General features: G+C 39.7%; 1 protein-coding gene across 1 annotated transcript in view; it reads right to left on the bottom strand.

Moving 5' to 3' along the window:
* Window positions 1-17352, bottom strand: part of LOC105992836 (melanoma-associated antigen 1-like) — an 18940-nt gene extending 1588 nt beyond the window's left edge. Inside the window, exon 1 of the mRNA XM_013025920.1 lies at window positions 17248-17352. Within this exon, the coding sequence (XP_012881374.1) occupies window positions 17248-17352 (105 nt within the window). The remainder of the gene's footprint in view (window positions 1-17247) is intronic.
* Window positions 17353-18265: the final 913 nt, after the last annotated feature.

Genomic DNA, 18265 nt, shown 5'->3' with positions numbered 1-18265 from the left:
CATACAAAGCAACAAAGAGATAGTCTTATAAATGCATTAGAAACACATGCATGAAAGAAAAAACATTAAAATACATGTCTAAGGGTTCATTTTCCTGACATCACATTATCTGACCTTTTCCGCTTGAAAAGTCTTGTTATTCTAAACGTGATGTACAGAGGGATTACTGTTGCATATGTTGGTAAAGAGTACTCCCTCTTTCTCTGTGGGTTCCTTAATGTTCTGTGATGGATAACCAGTCTGTGCACGGTATGGACTGCCAACCCTCTGCCAGTCTGAAGCCAACTCAGAACAAGGAGATGGTACAAAAGGCAGGGCAGAAGGCCACATATTACTATATCTGCCCAGCTGTGTCAAAAAGAGGTACCTATATGGGCCTTATCAATGAGGGACATTCTGAGAAAATCATCTTGATAATTGGCAAGGTTTGAAATTCCTCTCTGACTACTCAAAGCTATCTTCCTTATGCCATAGCCCTTTTTGTGTGAGACACAAGAAGAGGAAGAGAGGAGAGGCCAATTCGCCAGCGGATGGCCGCGGCAGGTTGGAGTTGGGGTCCCATGTGTTTTGTGAGAGCTTCCCCTCTTTCATCACCTTGAGTTTTGGCAGCTCCCTTTACTGGGAAGGCCTGGCTCTGTCTGCTCCCAGGATGCCTCCTCTTCCTTCAATCCTTCACTGTTCCTGGCACCTGGAAGACAGAGTGAGGATGCAGCTCACGTGAGAATCTGTCTTGGGGATCAAGAACACTGGCTCCCTAACACCCACTCCAATTCTCATTTGAAACGTAGAGGTGACATTTCTTGGCTGAATCCCTCCAAAGACCTCATACTAGCAATCTGACTTTTGGGGGTTCTTGAGATAGAAGGAGGAATCAGGGAGGGAGGAGGAGAGGAGAGCAAAGGTGCAGGTGAGGCACTGACTGACTAGACAACTTCAAGTAAAAACTGACAAGCCTGGATTGTTTGAGGGTCTGCCAAGTAACAGCCACCCCCTGTGGCTCTGCGAGGGAATTCTATTATCTGAGGACCCTTTATGTCATGGAAGGCTTCCTCTCTCCTCCTGCAGCTCTTACCTGGACCAGTCACAGCGTTGGGTCCTCTTTGCTCCACAAACTTCTGACCAAGGCTGTGTTTTGCAGGGTGGATCGACATGTAGGAGTTAGTGTTGGTGTGACAAGATGTGCCCTCCAATCCACATACCTGCAGTGAGTTTCTGAGACTGAAATCTTCACTGCTTTCTGCTTCTGACGCAGTAGTCAGGGCTTATCACATCTGGCCAGGTGCCTGGAGCCCCGCCCCATTCTGTCTTTGAAAACACACAAGTGCTATCTGCTCCCTACTCCCTATGGCTCCAAAATTTAGTTCTGTCCATAGAGGGCGCCTCAGTGGACCCTTCAGTGTGCATCCCTCAGATCTGCAGAGTCAACCGAGTTGGCAAGGGTGAGGGGAGTGGCCAGGTGATCACCAGGAATGACCACATGAGTGGAGATGGATTCTGTGGGGCTGCTCAATGAAAGGGAGTGTGTCATCCTATTTCTCTTATGGCCTTCTTTTCCACTTGCTTGCTTGCAAAGCCTGAACCTCTGTACTCACATCTATTTAAATCACTATCATACAAAAAACTAAATAGAAAACCCAAGCTGACAAACTGAGCCCTGGTAAGGTTGAATCACTGCAGGTTTTTTTTAAATATATATTTTTTATTTTAAAGATACTGTACAAAGGGGTTACAGTTACATGAGCAAGGTAATGAGTCCATTTCCTATCGAACATTGTTACACTGCAGGTTTTATACAACACTGCTAGGAAAGCAACCTGCTACTGTCATTTTGGAAGCCACATGAAAACACTTCGGAAGAAGTGTAGGTTTAAGATACACGTGACCCAGCAGTCCTCTCTGAGCTGTTGACCCAAGTGAAATGCAAACAAACACATGCTCACGCAAAAACTTGAATCTTAATGCTTAGAGCAGCTTCACTCACAAGTGTCAAACAAAAACTGGAAACAACTCAAACATCCCACGAGTGAGGAAAACTAAATCATGACCATTCGTCCATTGGAATATGATTCACGGACGAGCAAGAAAGTACTGATCTGCATATCAGTCCAGATGACTATTAGTGCTTTAGGCTGAGTGAAAGAAGCCCTTCTGAATGGACTGCTGTGATTTCATTCCCACAGCACAGTGGAAATCACAGAAGTAGACACACCATTACAAAAACTTTGTACACTTAGAAAATGATTATTTTAGTGATCATTACTCCTGGGTTTCTAGTTTGTTAACTGAAGACAGCAGTGTCATTTCTTAAACCAGAGCACATAACATATGGAGAGAAAGATAATTTGTTCATATTTGGGCAGGGAACATTCTGGAACAAATTCTGTGCATAAGATTATATGGCCGAGATACTTGGTAATGGTTCACATATTCAAGTTTAATGATCACAGGAAAAAAAAAGTGTGCAGTACAGACGAAGTTTTGGGAGACCACCTTTGAGATCCCAACTGTACAAAAAGCAGCTGGCCCACACGCAATGTCCTTCTAGAACAGCTGTCATTCTGTTTCCCAAGCTTTGTCTAAAGATATTTCCTTTATTTCTACTCACCTTTTAAACACTTCATGAACATCCTGCTGAATTTCAGCTTAACCTGATTCTGGTCTAGGGATACAGGTGAACCAATGGGACATCTCAACTGTCTGCAAGGCCCAAGGGGCCTTCCCCCATTGTTGTAGCTGAGTCAGGGACAGGCATCTTGTAACACCCAGCCACTTGCTGCTCTGTGCATGTGGAGTTTCACCTTCACACCATGTGCTATACGGGGCAATAAACCATTTCTTGTCCCCCTCAAAAAGGCCCCCCCAAGATTCCAAGACATTTTCTAACAAGGATTTAAGAATTTCCATCCTTGTGGGCATCCAGCTCACAATTCCTGAAGGGCAAAAACAAAGCAACTATCTCTTTGTATGGGAATAAAAGAAATGGACTTACTTATTCACCAGGTGGGTTGCCTTCCCAGCTGAATGTGATATTTTCCGCAGCTCTCAGCCACTCGCCATTGAAAAGTTCTTGCAATGCAGCCCTAGGACAAATGTATTCTGTTCCTCCAGGGAAGGTCTGAAACAAACTGTGTTTCTTTATTCTTCTGCCTTAAGCTTGGATATCAGAGGACAGACTATCTGAAACCTTGTTATCTTCCTTCACAGGGGCAGCACTTGCTTAGGACACAATGTACTCTTAGTAGACAATATAGCCTTCTCAGCCCAACTGACTTTCAGAACTCATTGGTCTTGGCAGCTGCTCATTTGACTTTCACTTTAATATTTTTTTGCTGAAGCTAAAACAGAAAAACACAATGAATTTCCCACTGCACCTTGACTTCTAGAAACTTCCAGCTGAGGTCAATACCCCATTGAACCCTCTTGCCCCCCACACACAGAGAGCCCTCTAATAAGGGAACATCTTTGTCTTTCTTAGACATAATGGCTCCATGTTGGCCACTGTCCTCCCTCCAGATGTCCCTAAACTATCTAAGAGGAATGGGAAAGCAACTCCATAGTCATCCACAACTTCTCAGGAGTCCAGTTTTAACTCAAGCACATCCATTCAAAGCTGGCTTAGAAAGAGGTGGTTCCTCAGGTTCTCGTCTGCCTGTTCAGCTCACTCCCAGATTCCTCTTTAATCATTCCTTCCTGCCTTCCTTCCTGCCTTCCTTCCTGCTTTCCTTCCTGCCTTCCTTCCTGCCTTTCTGCCTGCCTGCCTGCCTCCCTCCCTTCCTCCCTCTCTTCCTTTTTTCTTTCCTTCCTTCTTTAATAAGGTGTGACTATGTTACTCAGGCTGGTCTTGAACTTTCTGCTTCAGCCTCTGGAGAAGAAGTGTACCCACTGCATTGGCTGATTACTTAAGTTTCAATTTGATAAATATGATTTCATCAGTGATGTCTTCTCTAATCACCCAAACTGGGTGTGGGTCCCCCTTATAGTTTGTTTCTTAACTTCACATCTACAACCCATCTCAAGTTGTAATTGGTTTTTGAAGATTTTCTATTCAATGGATTTCTCATCCACTAAGTTATAAGCTCTAGGTAGTCAGGAAATAGTTTTGGCTCTGTTCTCTTCTGTGTCCCTAGTGCCTGAAACATCTAGAAGCTTGCTGCATATTTACTGAATGAATAATTAAATGCCACACAGAAGCATCAATCCTGGGAAGCTGCTGAGATGATCTAGATACTCTAGGTATTCAAGGCTTTTGTAGTTTCATTTGAGTCAGAAGGTAAATTACAGAGGGTCTTCTTTGTCTGAGCTCTGATTCTTGGTCAGATATCCTAGAATCATCTGCCAACTCTTCTGTCTATAAGTTCTATGATCCTATGCATGCCTTGTGCATCCTTGGACCTTGGTTTCCTTTTAAGAAAAATAGAAATAGTGTATTTTTAAAAATCTTGTCCAACATACAGTACTGTTGTGAAGTCAAATGAGACAAGCTATACAGTGCAACAGTTGTTAAATTGATAAATAATGACTACTCCTATCAGTGTCCCACCTCATCATCAGGGTTTCCTTTAAGCTTATCCAAATCAAGGCATTGCATTAAAGGCAGAGACTTTGGAATGAGTTAGTTGCTTCATGTGGAGTGCGCAGAGGAACAGATATGTCAGTTAAACCTGGCCTGGCTGAGCAGGTTCCAGTGTTTTCCTTAATGCTATTACTGGGGCTTGAACTCAAGGCTTCAGGGTGGACATTTTAAGAGTGCAGATCATGTTTTCCCCATCAGTGTACAGGAACTAGGCACAATGCAGGTGGACTCACAACTCAACTATTCTATATGTAGAAAGCTTCCCGTGGTCAAATCCAAAGGATCTGACAACGTGAGCAGGTGGTGCTCATGAAAATAGAGCATCACGGGAATATGTAATACAAGAAGAGCTGTATTCAGCCAACCACACAATCAAGATGGATTTATAATCCAAGTTTGAGGAGGAAAAGTGGAAGGAGTCCACATCACAGTGTTAAAAGAATCGCAATTACTTTGCTCAGACACAATTGATCCCTAGGGTCTGAAAAAGTTTTAGAAGACCCTATAAATACATGATCTGTAACATTAACATCTGCTTAGTTCATATTATGTATTCGTTTAGAGAAAAGAAATATTTATAAATATCAAAAGAGTGGAATTTTAAAGAGGTAAAAGTTTTTTCTAGAGGCAAAGGTAGGAAAATTCCAGCCAGGTTTTACTCTCATTGTAATTTTGTTTTTGATTTTGCAATTGGTAGGGACCAGATGCAAGGTCTCCCACATGCCAGGCAAGCACTCTACCACTGAGCCCCAACACTGAGAACGTTTGAAGCCACATGCATAGGTGAATCCAAACATTTTGCTGAGCAAAGAACAGAAGTGTTCCCATAATCTAGTTCCCTGCCTATGGCTAATGTTTTCTTCTCAAGGGATAGGATGAGAAATGTACCCCATCCCTAAGTTGCAAAAACTTTGCTACAGAGTATTTGAGAAATCTGTGATTCTTCTTATCAGAAGAGGGGAGGGAAGGAGGGAAACAGAAGAAGTATTCAAAGAAATTCAATCTTTGGAAACATCAAAACTAACACACATTTAACTAGATAGGAAAAGAACAAATTCAGTAGCGAAGGAAACCGGACTAACAATTTTAAAGAAATAAAAAGGATTTTAACACTGGAACTGGTTGTATATTCATATATATTTAGCACTTAGGAAGCTAAAGCAGGAGGGTCCTAAATTTGACACCATCCTAGGCTATATAGCAAGTATCTGTCTCAAATAAGGAAACAAATAGGCATGTAAAACGATTATTACTATTAACTACTATGAAAAATAAAGTACATCACAAGTATGACATAGGAAAATAGAATACACAAAGTATCAAAATTAATAAGAAATCTAATGGACCTATAAAAAGAAAGATTAAACTTAACAATTCAAATAACTTCTCAAAAGGAATGGACTGAGTCCAAATGACTTCAGGGCTGAAACCTGCTAAATGTTCAGATTTAACACTAGTTCTTCCCAAAATTCTAAAAATTGGAAAGAAAATATTGTACTGCATTTTACATAGTAATTATTAAATTGATACCAAAACCTCATAAGAAAAGGATACTAGACATTAATATTCCTTACGCATATTGATTGAAAACCCTCAAAAATAGAAACAAGCAGAATCCTACAACTTATATGATCTCTCTTTTTCTCTTTTTCTGTATGTTGGTGCAGATACAACCTGCCTTTCACAATCAGTAGGTAAGTATCCTTTCCTTTCTTTTCTTTTCTTTCATTTTTTTTGTGGGTCATGGGGCTTGAACTCTGGGCCTGGGTGCTGTCCCTGAGCTTTTCAGCTCAAGGTGATTGCTCTACAACTTGAGCCACCTCACCACTTCCAGTTTTCTGGTAGTTAATGGGAGATAAGAATCTCATGGACTTTTCTTGTGTGGGCTGGCTTTGAACTGTAATCCTCAGATCTCAGCCTCCTGAGTAGCTAGGATTACAGGCGTGAGCAACAGGTGCCCGGAATCCTTTCTTTTCTTTGTGAAATTTGTTTCTGATATTGAGTCTCCTGGATTAATCTCTTATTTTTTCTTTTTTTTTTTTTGGCGGTCATGGGCCTTGAACTCTGGGCCTGAGCACTGTCCCTCAGCTCTTCAGCTCAAGGCTAGCACTCTACCACTTGAGCTACAGTGCCACTTCCGGTTTTCTGGTGGTTTATTGGAGATAAGAGTTTCGTGAACTTTCCTGCCCGGGCTGGCTTTGAACTTCGATCTTCAGATCTCAGCCTCCTGAGTAGCTAAGATTACAGGCGTGAGCCACCGGCGCCCGGCTCTATTTTTTTTCTATTTTCCTTTTTTTTTCTATTTTGTATGAGATACTAACTTTATATTTTTAATTTCAACTTTATATTTTTAATTTCTGTGCTTCATATTCTTTAATATGAAAGAAATATCCAAGTATTCCTTTGAACAAACTTTTCTTTATGATTTATGAATAGTTATTTTCTTCTATTGTGGATGAACTTATTTTAGAATTCTTTGAAGTATTCTCCTGTTTACTCTTTTGTTTTTATTTTATCTACTTTTGTATTTTTTTTTGTACAGGTATTCGAACTCAGGATCTTGTGTTTGCTAGGTAGGTTCTCTACCAACTGATCCATACCTCCAGCTCTTTTTTTATGTTTGCTTTTGGTCTTGTCTTTCAGGTAAGAGACCTTCCTCAAATATCTCCTAGTTTAGGGCCCAGTGTCCATTTACACTTAAGAAGGAAATACTGAAATGTGTTTACACTGTACTGATCATACCAAGATCAAAGAACAACAGAAACTGACATTTGGGGGCCCCTTAAAAGATGTCTACACTGGCCAATTGTCTAGTGAAATTGTTCTCAACAGCCAGTACTTCCAGAGACTTGTCTTTTTCTCACCAAATTTTATACCTAAAAATTATTTTCTATAACTAAATTACTCAGTTATTATCTGTCCAGTTGTTATGCATAATTTAACTTTGAAAGGAGCTATGTTTATTTACAATTGAGGTTCAGTTTTATCTTTAGTCTTAGACTATTTGATATATATATATATAATAACCAATAACATAATAGATATGAAAATGCTTCTAGATTTCTGAATGCCTGAGAGCATATATCAGGCTTCAAACTTTCAATAAAGAAGAGCATGGTAAAAGGTAATCATTTTAATAATCTCATTATTTTAGTATGGAACTTCAACTTTAATCTGTATTGTTTTATTTTTTTCCAAATCTGCGTTCATTCAGATTTAATATCCAGGAAATAGGTGCACTCTCACTAGTCATTCACTTTCAAAGTTTTGTTCTTATATTTCAGTTCAATACCAGTTGTTCTATGAAACCTTGATTAACAGTAATCAAAGTATCTGGATTGCTATATAGAACAAAACCAAAGGTGCTTGGTAACATTTAAAATACCGGATGTAAGGATTTGAATGTTAACAATTACAATGCTGCACATTTAAGAGAGAGCCCAGCATGGTGAGTCAAGGAATTCTGTGTTACCAAGATGCCTCAGTGCTCCCAAGCATTCAGAAGTCGAGAAGTATTTTCTATTAGGTTATTGGTTTTTGTATATATATCTCAAATGGTCTAAGACTAAACATAAAACCAAACCACAATTGTAAATAAACATAGTTCTTTAAAGTTAAATTATACATAACAACTGAACAGACAATAATTTAACTGAATAATTTATAGAAAATAATTTTTTAGGTACACGATTTGGTGATGTATACCCATAATAATTTTTTTGCCTTAAATTCCTCTAAGGAAATAGTTTTGACTCTAAGGAAATAGTTTTATATTTCTTTGACAATGCTCTAATAGTTTTATGCACAGAGATGATTATCACATTATGACTCATTGTAGTAGGAAAAGTAGAAACAGTCTAGTAAATGTTCCATAGTAGAGATCCTTCTAAATTAATGATGGTATCTCCTCATAACTCGTTATATATAGCCAATAAAGTCAAAGTGACTTTATTGTATTTAATTACATGAAGATTGTCATTATAATGCTAATTCTAAAATCAGAATATAAAATCATATGCACAACACGGTCTCATGCAAAAAAAATAAATGAAAGGAACTGTAGCAAGAGTGTATCAATAATCACCTTTGCCTGATGAGATTGATTGAAACCTTTTCTTCAAAACTTTTCTTTTTCTACATTAACTTATAATTACATAAAAGAAAACAGTGATATATGTTGGGTTGTCCTGAAATGACTAGGATAAAGTATTTCAAAAATAATAGTGAAAAAAGCTCTGTTTTTTTTCTGATGCAATAAGTACCTATTTTTCAGAAGCACAATGTACTGTTTTCCTCTCACAGTTGCCAATGCAATGTTGAGATAATATTGGTAAAAATCCCTGACATAACCCCAGATGCATCTCTGTTGATTGACTCATCCTTTGAAATCAACTTACATGAAAGGGTCATTTACTCTCTAATGAAAAATAATAGTTTTTCCTCCATGTCCTCTAATTTCACACAATAAGAGAGTATAATTTGAATATATATATATAGAAATTTTCAATTTAGTGTGGAGAGGTATTATATAAGTATTTTGAATATTCAATTTAAAGTTCAACATAATGAAAAGCACCTATTTAACAGAGGACAAAGACAACTTGTATTGCCTTTCACAAGTTTTAATTGGCAAGGACCTTTTCGCATAGAAAGGTTACCTCCATTTGAGTACTTTTTGTATTTATGTGGCACTGGTTACATTTTTTGCTCACGAATCAGCAAATGGATCATCTGTCCCCATTTGATAGATCCATCTTTCAGACTCAGATCAGTCTATTTTGAAATGAACAAAAGTGCAGGGGTCCTTTTGGAGCTATTTCATAGGAGATAGAAGTAAAAATAAATGCTCGGAGGACCTTTCATGCTGCCAGTTGCTGCTGCGTCACAGGCAGTAGGTGGTATTTGTTCAGTCCTGTGGATGGAGGTAGGTAATTTAACCTTGCAATTCTTTCAAGGTGTTTTGATGGTCAAGGCAACACATTCCTTTTTTTTTTTAACTTCTTTTCTGCAGTGGCACAGCTAGAACGTAGGGCTGCATAGTACCAGCCAAGTGAGTTCCTCCCTAAGCCAGAGTTGCATTTCCAAACTGCTGTGTTGGGAATAACTGGCCAGGAAGTATGCATGCATATCTTCCTTGTTGTACGTCACGCTCAGAGGAAGCACTGGGTAACCATAAAATTTTTTCCGACCCAATTCGAAGACCTCTATTCTATTAGTTGCTATTTTAGCATCTTTGGTCCTGGGCTACTCAGTCCCTCCTTTCTGCCTCATCTCTTTGCTCTGTTTTATTCCAACCTTCTAGCTCCCTTTGTGACATGTTTCTTTCTCAGTTCCCAGGCCCAGACCCTGGCCTGACTCTGTGGGAGTCTGCTTTCACTCCTTGGAAACTGATGCTGATGTATTGTTGACCCTGACCTCCCAGCCCCTTTGCCCCTCACCCCACCAATGGGCGCCAGCTTCTAACATCTGCTGAAATTACCCGTTCTTATTTCACCACTGACCAGAGCTAAGACTAGTTCAAATAAACAAATGATTAGAGTTGAAAAGAGATATGTGGATGTTCAACAACAAATCAACATGCAACATTATCCAGAGGACGGTCATCTAAATTAGAGCTTATTTTCCCACATCAGTAAGGAAGTATATAATTTGAAAACATTCAAAGGGAATCAGTTTCCCTTGTAGTGCCAGACACTGAACATTAGCCAGTCGCCAGTACAATGTTGCACATTTACTAGTGCTCCAGTTTAGGGTGTGGATAAATAGTGCACTTAGGTAAGTGAAAAGCAGAACTCAGTGTATTACAAATCTAAAGATGCTGGACACCAATGAATGTACTAACATCAGGAAGTTTTAGGAGATCAGGCTGCAAAGGAATCTTGAATATTATTATTTAATATTATTCACCATCCGATAGCTTCAATGCGTTGGGAATCTTATAGCTGCAGAGTGGCTCACTGATACTGAATAACCTCCCTTGTGCACCATGGATTTATTACTGGCAACATCAGTGGTACTGAAACAACAAGGCTGGAGAACCTCTACCCTTGACAACGTAAATGTGAGGCTAGAGATTCATCAGTTTCTCCACAGGCAGTGAATTTTAACAATTTACTCTTAGCCCTCTTGAAAGCCAAGAAACTACTTACGTCTTTGCCAGGCAGGGTGGGCTTGCTCTCTGATTCTTAGTGATTAAGATAACTGGAAGTAGTTTGTATTGTCCAGCCAGAGCCAGTCCAGTTAATGCTTTCAATATGGAAACAGTCCAGTTAAGGCACTGAGGTGAATATAAAGGAATTATTGAGTCTTCAGCGTTAAAGTATAATCAGAGGGCAATTTTTAGAATTGGTAAGTCCTTCTTCCTGTCTCTGAAGTTCCTTCCCTGCAGCTGACATTAGGCAGGTCCTGGTCATTTTCCTTTAGGGGACAGACACTACATCAAGGTACTAAAAGATGTTCATTTTTTTAGCTTGACTAGTTAAGTTTCTTTCATAGTCAAACCTTACAAATTCCTGATCTGACAATCCAAATGTATGATAAATTGGGCCAAGAAAGAGTATTATTTCATATTTGGTAGCAATCAAGATGATCCTTGCTAAAGTAATGTTCGTGAATGGATTTGAAGAGGTGAGGTTAAGAAGAATCACAGGGGACTAGAACTAAAATCTTAAATTTGGAATCATCCATTTCCAAGCAAGCAGTATGTTGTTTTCTAATCATACTCAACACATCTTTGTTCCATCTTTATTTGTGTTGATATTTATGTTGGGAAACATGAAAACAAGGACAGTGCTATCATTTTCATTACTCCTCTCCCCTCCTTTTTAACATTTTTATTATTATCAATTAATTATACAAGAGGATTTGATTTTGATGTGTACTCTTTAAACTCATTTTCTGAGTAATTCAGAAAAGCTCTAAGCTTCTGCTTGGATGTCTGAGATTTTCCAGGCTTTAGGGAATTTGCATGTGTATCTATTGCTTATACTTTATTTGCTGAGGATTCTGCAGGTAACTGAGGGAATCACTTGCCTGTTTCTTTACAGCCTATCCAACTATAAGAAAGCACTGAAATAGTAGCTAATTCAATAACAAAAGATATATGACAGGATAATATGAAAGAAACTCAGAGAACAGTGAATATCAATTCCAGACAAAACAAGTTCAGGGTTTTATCAAGATGAAACTCAAGTAGGATTTAAAGGATACTGAGATGTGGACATAGGGAGAACACAGAAAAAACTCTCTCCTTTTTACAAATAACTATTTTGCTTTCTTTTCTCTGTGCTGTGGATCTAACTCAAGGTTTTAAGCATTTCATGCAAATACTCCATGACTGTTCTTCACCTACAGGCCCAACATAGTTTGTGTGTGTGTGTGTGTGTGTGTGTGTGTGTGTGTGTGTGTGTGTATGAGACTCAGAAATGGAAGGTAGAAAAATGATAGCTAAAGGATGAGGGGGAGGGGGCACTGGGAAGGTGGCTCAGTGGTAGAGTGCTTGCCTCACATGCATGAGGCCCTAAGTTCAGTTCTTTAGCACCACATAAGCAGAAAAAGCCAGAAATGGTGCTGTGGCTCAAGTGGTAGAGTGCTAGCCTTGAGCTGAAGAGCTGGGGGACAGCACTCAGGCCCCATGGCTGACAAAACAAAAAAGAATGAGAGGTGAAGGGTGGGTGGATGCAGTCATAATATTCAGTGTACATATATGAAAATGAAATCAGGTAAATTGAAGGGATGAGTGAGGTTTGGAGAGAAGGGGGAGAATGAGTAAAGGGTTGACACTGATCAAGATGCATTGCACTCATAGCTTCACATGTTCTATCAACACCCCTTTGTATAACTGCTTAAAGATGATCATAATAAAATGGGATTTTTAAAATGATACCTTTAATATTGCAAACCTGCAACACCTTGGATTGGGTCGTTTGTTATTCTCAAGATCATTGAACAGTATGCTAATCACTATTAGTCCCCAGACCCAATCAGAATCTTCGTGCAGCCTGCATAAGCTCTCTATGCATCATTGAACCCATCTTAACTGGATGCCCATTCTGATACACACCTCTGGTTTGTCCAGTAAGTATGCTGTTCATGTTCAAGTAGTCTTAGAGGCAATGGGCCATGATGTGATGCCCAGAGGCCTGCATGTACTGTACCTCAAAGACATAATGCTTACATGTCATCCCTTTTATCATGGTCCCCCTTCTCTCCAAACTTTACCCATCCCCTCAATTTACCTGCCTCAATTTTCTTTTTCTTTTTCTTTTTTTTGGTTTCAGTTGTGGGGCTTGAACTCTGGGCCTAGGTGCTGTCCCTCAGCTCTTCAGTTCAAGGTTAGTGCTCTACCACTTGAGCCACAGCGCCACTTCTGGTTTTCTGGTGGTTTATTGGAGATAAGAGTCTCATGGACTTTCCTGCCCTGGTTGGCTATGAACCATGATCCTCAGATCTCAGCCTCCTGAGTAGCTAGGATTACAGGTGTGAGCCACCGGTGCCCGGCTTGCCTCCATTTTCACATGTGCATATTGCATATTATGACTGCATTTGCCTCCCTTCCTCTCTTCATTCGTCTACCATTTTTCTACCTTCTATGAATCTGCCTATGAATCTGCTCATGGTGAGGGATGTAGAACCTTGATGGGAGGGGGCCTTTGCCATGACTGTCTGGCCAGGCTCTTTTTCTGCTCTCATTTCCTTCCCTGCAGAAGTACTTCCTAACTACTGTTATAGGAGTAGGGGAAAAGACCACTGTGGTTACTTGCTGCTGAAGTGAAGTTGCTGAAGGAAGATAGATGGGTTTACACCTCTGAGGGTCTCTCTAGGGATTGATGGTAGGAAGTCTGCTTTTGGAGTTTTATTTTATATATAGAAATCAGAGGCAAAGGAAAGCAAGAGTGCAAATTTGTGTTTAGTTGGAAGGCAGACAGGTATGGATATCAGATAACTATGCTTATATACTATTTTTCTCAACCTCTCAGACTTTTTTTATTGTTGTTGTTGGTCATGGGGCTTGAACTCTGGGCTTGGACACTATCCTTCAGCTCTTCAGCTCAAGGCTAGTGCTCTACCACTTGAGCCACAGTATCACTTCCGTTTTTTTTTTTTTTGGCGTTTAATGGAAACACATATTTCACAGACTTTCCTGTCCAGGCTGGCTTTGAACTGCCATCCTCAGATATCAGCCTCCTGAGTAGCTAGGATTACAGGCATGAGCCACCAGTGCCCGGCCAGGTTTAATTTTTAAAGGGCAAACATAAGTGACTCCGTTTGGAAACAAACCACATCCTAACATCCCAGTCTATCTGAACACTTGTTTTTCACTGTCTCTTTATGGTCCCTCATTGCCAGTGTAAACTTTGTCCTGATTGGTGGGTGTCCCAGTTTTTTTTAATGTTGCTGGGATGAAATGACCCAGTTGGTCTGATTCCACATTGAAAGGATGTAACAGACAAGTGAGGTGGGAGTCTGTATCAGTAAAATCCTTTTGGGCCAAATTTAAGCAACCAAGGGATCATAGAAATAGATCCTAAGCAGGTCTTAACAAATACCTCACTAAATTTGAAAAGCTAACTAGATTTGAGAAATATGTTCTTGTAAGAGCCATCTTGGGCCGGGCGCTGGTGGCTCACGCCTGTAATCTTAGTTACTCAGGAGGCTGAGATCTGAGGATCGCGGTTCAAAGCCCGTCCCCGCAGGAATGTCTGTGAGACTCTTATCTCCAATAAATCACTCAGAAAACCAGAAGTGGCTCTGTGGCTCAAGTGGTAGAGCGCTAGCCTTGAGCTGAAGAGCTACAATGCCCAGGCCTAGAGTTCAAGCCCCATGACCGACATTTAAAAAAAAAAAAGAGCCATCTTATGTAGGCCTAACTGAAAATGTTCCAGAGGAGGATCAAACCTAGAATGAAACAAGAGCTAGGATTGCCATAGTAAAAATTTAAAATAACAAGTGATCAAATATTGTATTAATTTTTGTTGCATACAGCTGCTTAGAATATGAATTAAGATTAGCAAAATTGTTAGAACCACCAAACTTAAATATTGCAATTATGAACACACATACACAAGCCTATAAAAGTTGACACCATTGATGATTATAAGAGAATATTTCCTTGGAAAAGTTAGTCATAGTTATAAGGTAACCATTTGAAAGGCCTTTACCTAAACAGATTTTTAATGGCATGACTTAGTTAAGACTGATTTTTAAGTAATCTAAAGCTGGATATGGTCAGTAGTAAAAAAGTATTTTAAGAAGTCATTTTTTTTTTGGCAGTTGTGGGGCTTGAACTCTGGGCTTGGGAGCTATCCCTCAGCTCTTCGGCTCAAGGTGAGGCTCTGTCACTTGAGGCACAGTCCCACTTCCGGTTTTCTGGTGGTTAATTGGAGCTAAGAGTCTCATGGACTTTCCTGCCTGGACTGGCTTTGAACCACGGTGATACTCAGATCTCAGCCTCCTGAATAACTAGGATTACAGACGTGAGCCACCAGCACCCAGCAAGAAGTCATATTCTTAAACTTATTATTTACAAATGTTACTAAGAACAGAGCAATGCCCTTAAGACAACCTCATTATCATATACTTAAAAATAGATGCTTGTGGGGCTGAGAAGTTGGCTCAGTGGTAGAGCGCTTGCCTTGCATGCCTGAGGCCCTGGGTTCGATTCCTCAGCACCACATAAGCAGAAAAAAAAAGCCAGAAGTGGTGCTATGGCTCAAGTGGTAGCATGCTAGCCTTTTGCTGAAGAGCTGAGGGACAGCGCCCAGGCCCAGAGTTCAGGCCCCACGACCGGACCCTCCCAAAAAAATAGATGCTTGTTTTACATTAGTATATTAATCTTGACCTTTGAAAAACCCTTAGATAAACTTCTATTTCAGAAGAAAGTAATCCTACACAATTATGTTACACAATAATGATGAACACATTTGTAAACAAGTTGAGTTCAGAATGCTACAAATTATAATAATTCATTTAAATAACTTAAACATAAGACTGCATTTGTTGCTTGAGTTTACCCATTTCCCCCTTGTTTTTGGCTTCAGTTAGAGTTAATTTTTAAATGCTCACAATTTGGTTAGACATGATTGAGATAAGCTAGCCATCTTTTAAGAATAACAATAACTTTTACTTGTAAAAATTTTTATGCTGTTTACAAATACATATGCACACATGTGCATACTAGAGAAGAGAGTATAGCCTGAAAATTCATGCTTGGAGAACATTTGAATCATCTTTTTTAACAAAAGAAAAAGTCAGCCATAAGGAGTACTGAGGCAGAGTAGAGCAAACAGGTCTACCCCCAACCTAGACAGAGCTAGGGAGGATGGTTCTTACCTTCTACAGAAATAGAATTGTTGGGGTCCCATGTGAGTAGATATTCAATTCAGAAACAGGCTTATTGATATGAGTCGTAGCTCGAAGCTACATCAGGAGTTGGAGTTGGGGTTTATGAATTTATCAAGGCAACATTGGGTTTTGATGATCAGTCTTTGTACAAAACTTTATTTACATACACAGTTCTGTATTATATAAAATGATACCTTTTTATAATCTCCTTTACATTTGCTCATTTCCTACTTACTGATTTTTTTTTATCAATTTTAACACAAACCTTCTGCAAAATCCTTGTTACCAAAATGAGTTTCATTTTTGTCCCATCTATAATACAAACTTCATTGCTGTTTGCATTTTTAAAAGGATGCCTTTACACAGTTCTCTTTGTTTTCTACATGAGTTTAGGAGTCTATATTCCACTAGAACTGCTGAAGATAACAAACTTCCGAATAACCTTGAAAAGAGTACAAGAAGAAGACAATGAAACCTTTATACTTTAACCCTGTCATTGCAGTTTTGGACACAGAAGTATACATTTAAAGGTCTCTGATAAGCAACTCAAGGACAAAAATATTTCCTAATATCCCCAATAAAAGAACTTTAACAGAAATTTTGTTTCTGTATTGTAGTTTCAGAGATTAAGACTTAACAAAAGCCTTAGTTGGGAAGACAGCAGTGTTTGAAGGATCGGAGAAACATAGTATCTAGTTACTTCTCCTCATGCCCAGAGAATCAGGTGCTTTTTTTGTAATCTCCGGAAACAGAGAGATTTGAAAGCTGGTGTGTGAGTTTAGCTTGCAGAGGGAAGAAGCAGGAGAGTGAAAGATGAATTGCTCATCTCTCGGCTCTGGAGATTAATGAGTCGCCTCTGTCTGAGAAGTCCTGGATCGGACTGAGACTTTCATCTCAGGATTTCAGATGCCGCAGGTGAGGGCTCCCTTTGCCATTGGGATGAGGCAGTTCTTAACAGAGGAAGGAAGAGGGTGGACTTAAGAATCTAGGGATGTGGGGAGTCCAACAGGTCTGATAAATCTGATTTCCATCGGAGAGCTGTTTTGCCTACTGGATAGTTCTAGATGCATTCCTAGCAAGTTTCTTAGTCCACTAAGGGAATCTGAGGTAGAGCTAAGAATGCTCTTACCTTGCCGTCGAAGGGAGTTGGACAAACTCACCTCCATAAGCTTATCACCTGTGCCTTTAAGATGCAGAAACTGATAATTTTCTTTTAATTGGCTGTCAAGTGCCTCCGTTTTGATAGGTAATTTTATGTTTAATGGGAGAAGGCAAGAACTTCTGATGAAAGAGTACAAACAGACAAATGAGAAATTTTCTGTTTTACTTACCTCCTCCTTGTTGCTACCCTGCCAGTGACTCAAATATGACACTGAAAAAAACTGCAACACCTGGATTGGGTCCTTTGCCTCTATGACGTGGCAGCATGGGTCCATGGACTAAGAAGGATAAGTAAAATAGAAAAGATTGAAGAAATAGATAAGCAGAGCTCCTGCTAGACAGGAAGAGCCCCAGGAGAGGACACTCCTTGGGGGTATATTATACTGGGTTTAAGAAAGTGCCTCTAAGAGAAAGCTACATGACTCTGGAGATCATTAGACAGTCTGTGGGCTGTATTAGTCCCCAGACCAAATCAGAAGCTTCGTGCATCCTGCACAAGCTCTCCATGTGTTCATGGGCAAGTCTTCCAAGGGCAATGGACCATGATGTGATGTCTAGGGGCCTGCACACTTGACTGCTCTAGGCCAAAGTGACAGATGCAGAACCTCTGTAGGAGGGGAGCACTTGTCCTTTATTGTCTAGTAGACTCTATTTTTTTCTGTTTCATTTGGTTGATGTATAGGTATCAGCTTCCAAGGTAAACACTATTACATATACAACACTGATTTCAATGTTAATGAAGAATGAATTTTCTCTGTCTTTTCACTGAGAGGGTCTGGTTATGTACAGGCCAGCATCAGTCTCATTGTCTTCTTGCCTCACCAGTTGGGAATGGTGGTATTATAGGAGTGTGCCACTGTATCTGGTAAGTATTTTTTTCTTTTTAATATCTCTGAAATGTTATTGCCCACATATTTCTGATGAAATGCTTCAGACAAAATGTGGTATTCTGCTGTACAGTACATATTCAACATGCCTTTTCTTTCTTTTCTCTTTTCTTTTCTACTTTGGTGGTACTGGGGTTGGAACTCCAGGCAATGCACTGGCTAAGCTAGTGAGATACTGCTAAGCCACAGCTGCAGCCCTGATTTTCACTGGTTATCTTTCATATAGTGTCCTACTTTCTGTTCAGGCACAGGCCTATAGCACAGTCTCACTACTTGGAGGCTTCCCATCCTTCCTTGAATC

This window comes from Dipodomys ordii, unplaced genomic scaffold (assembly GCF_000151885.1).
Source record: "Dipodomys ordii isolate 6190 unplaced genomic scaffold, Dord_2.0 Scaffold89, whole genome shotgun sequence".
Classification (NCBI taxonomy): Eukaryota; Metazoa; Chordata; class Mammalia; order Rodentia; family Heteromyidae; genus Dipodomys; species Dipodomys ordii.
Note: the sequence above shows the minus strand (reverse complement) of the source record. Positions and strands in the feature narration are given on the sequence as shown.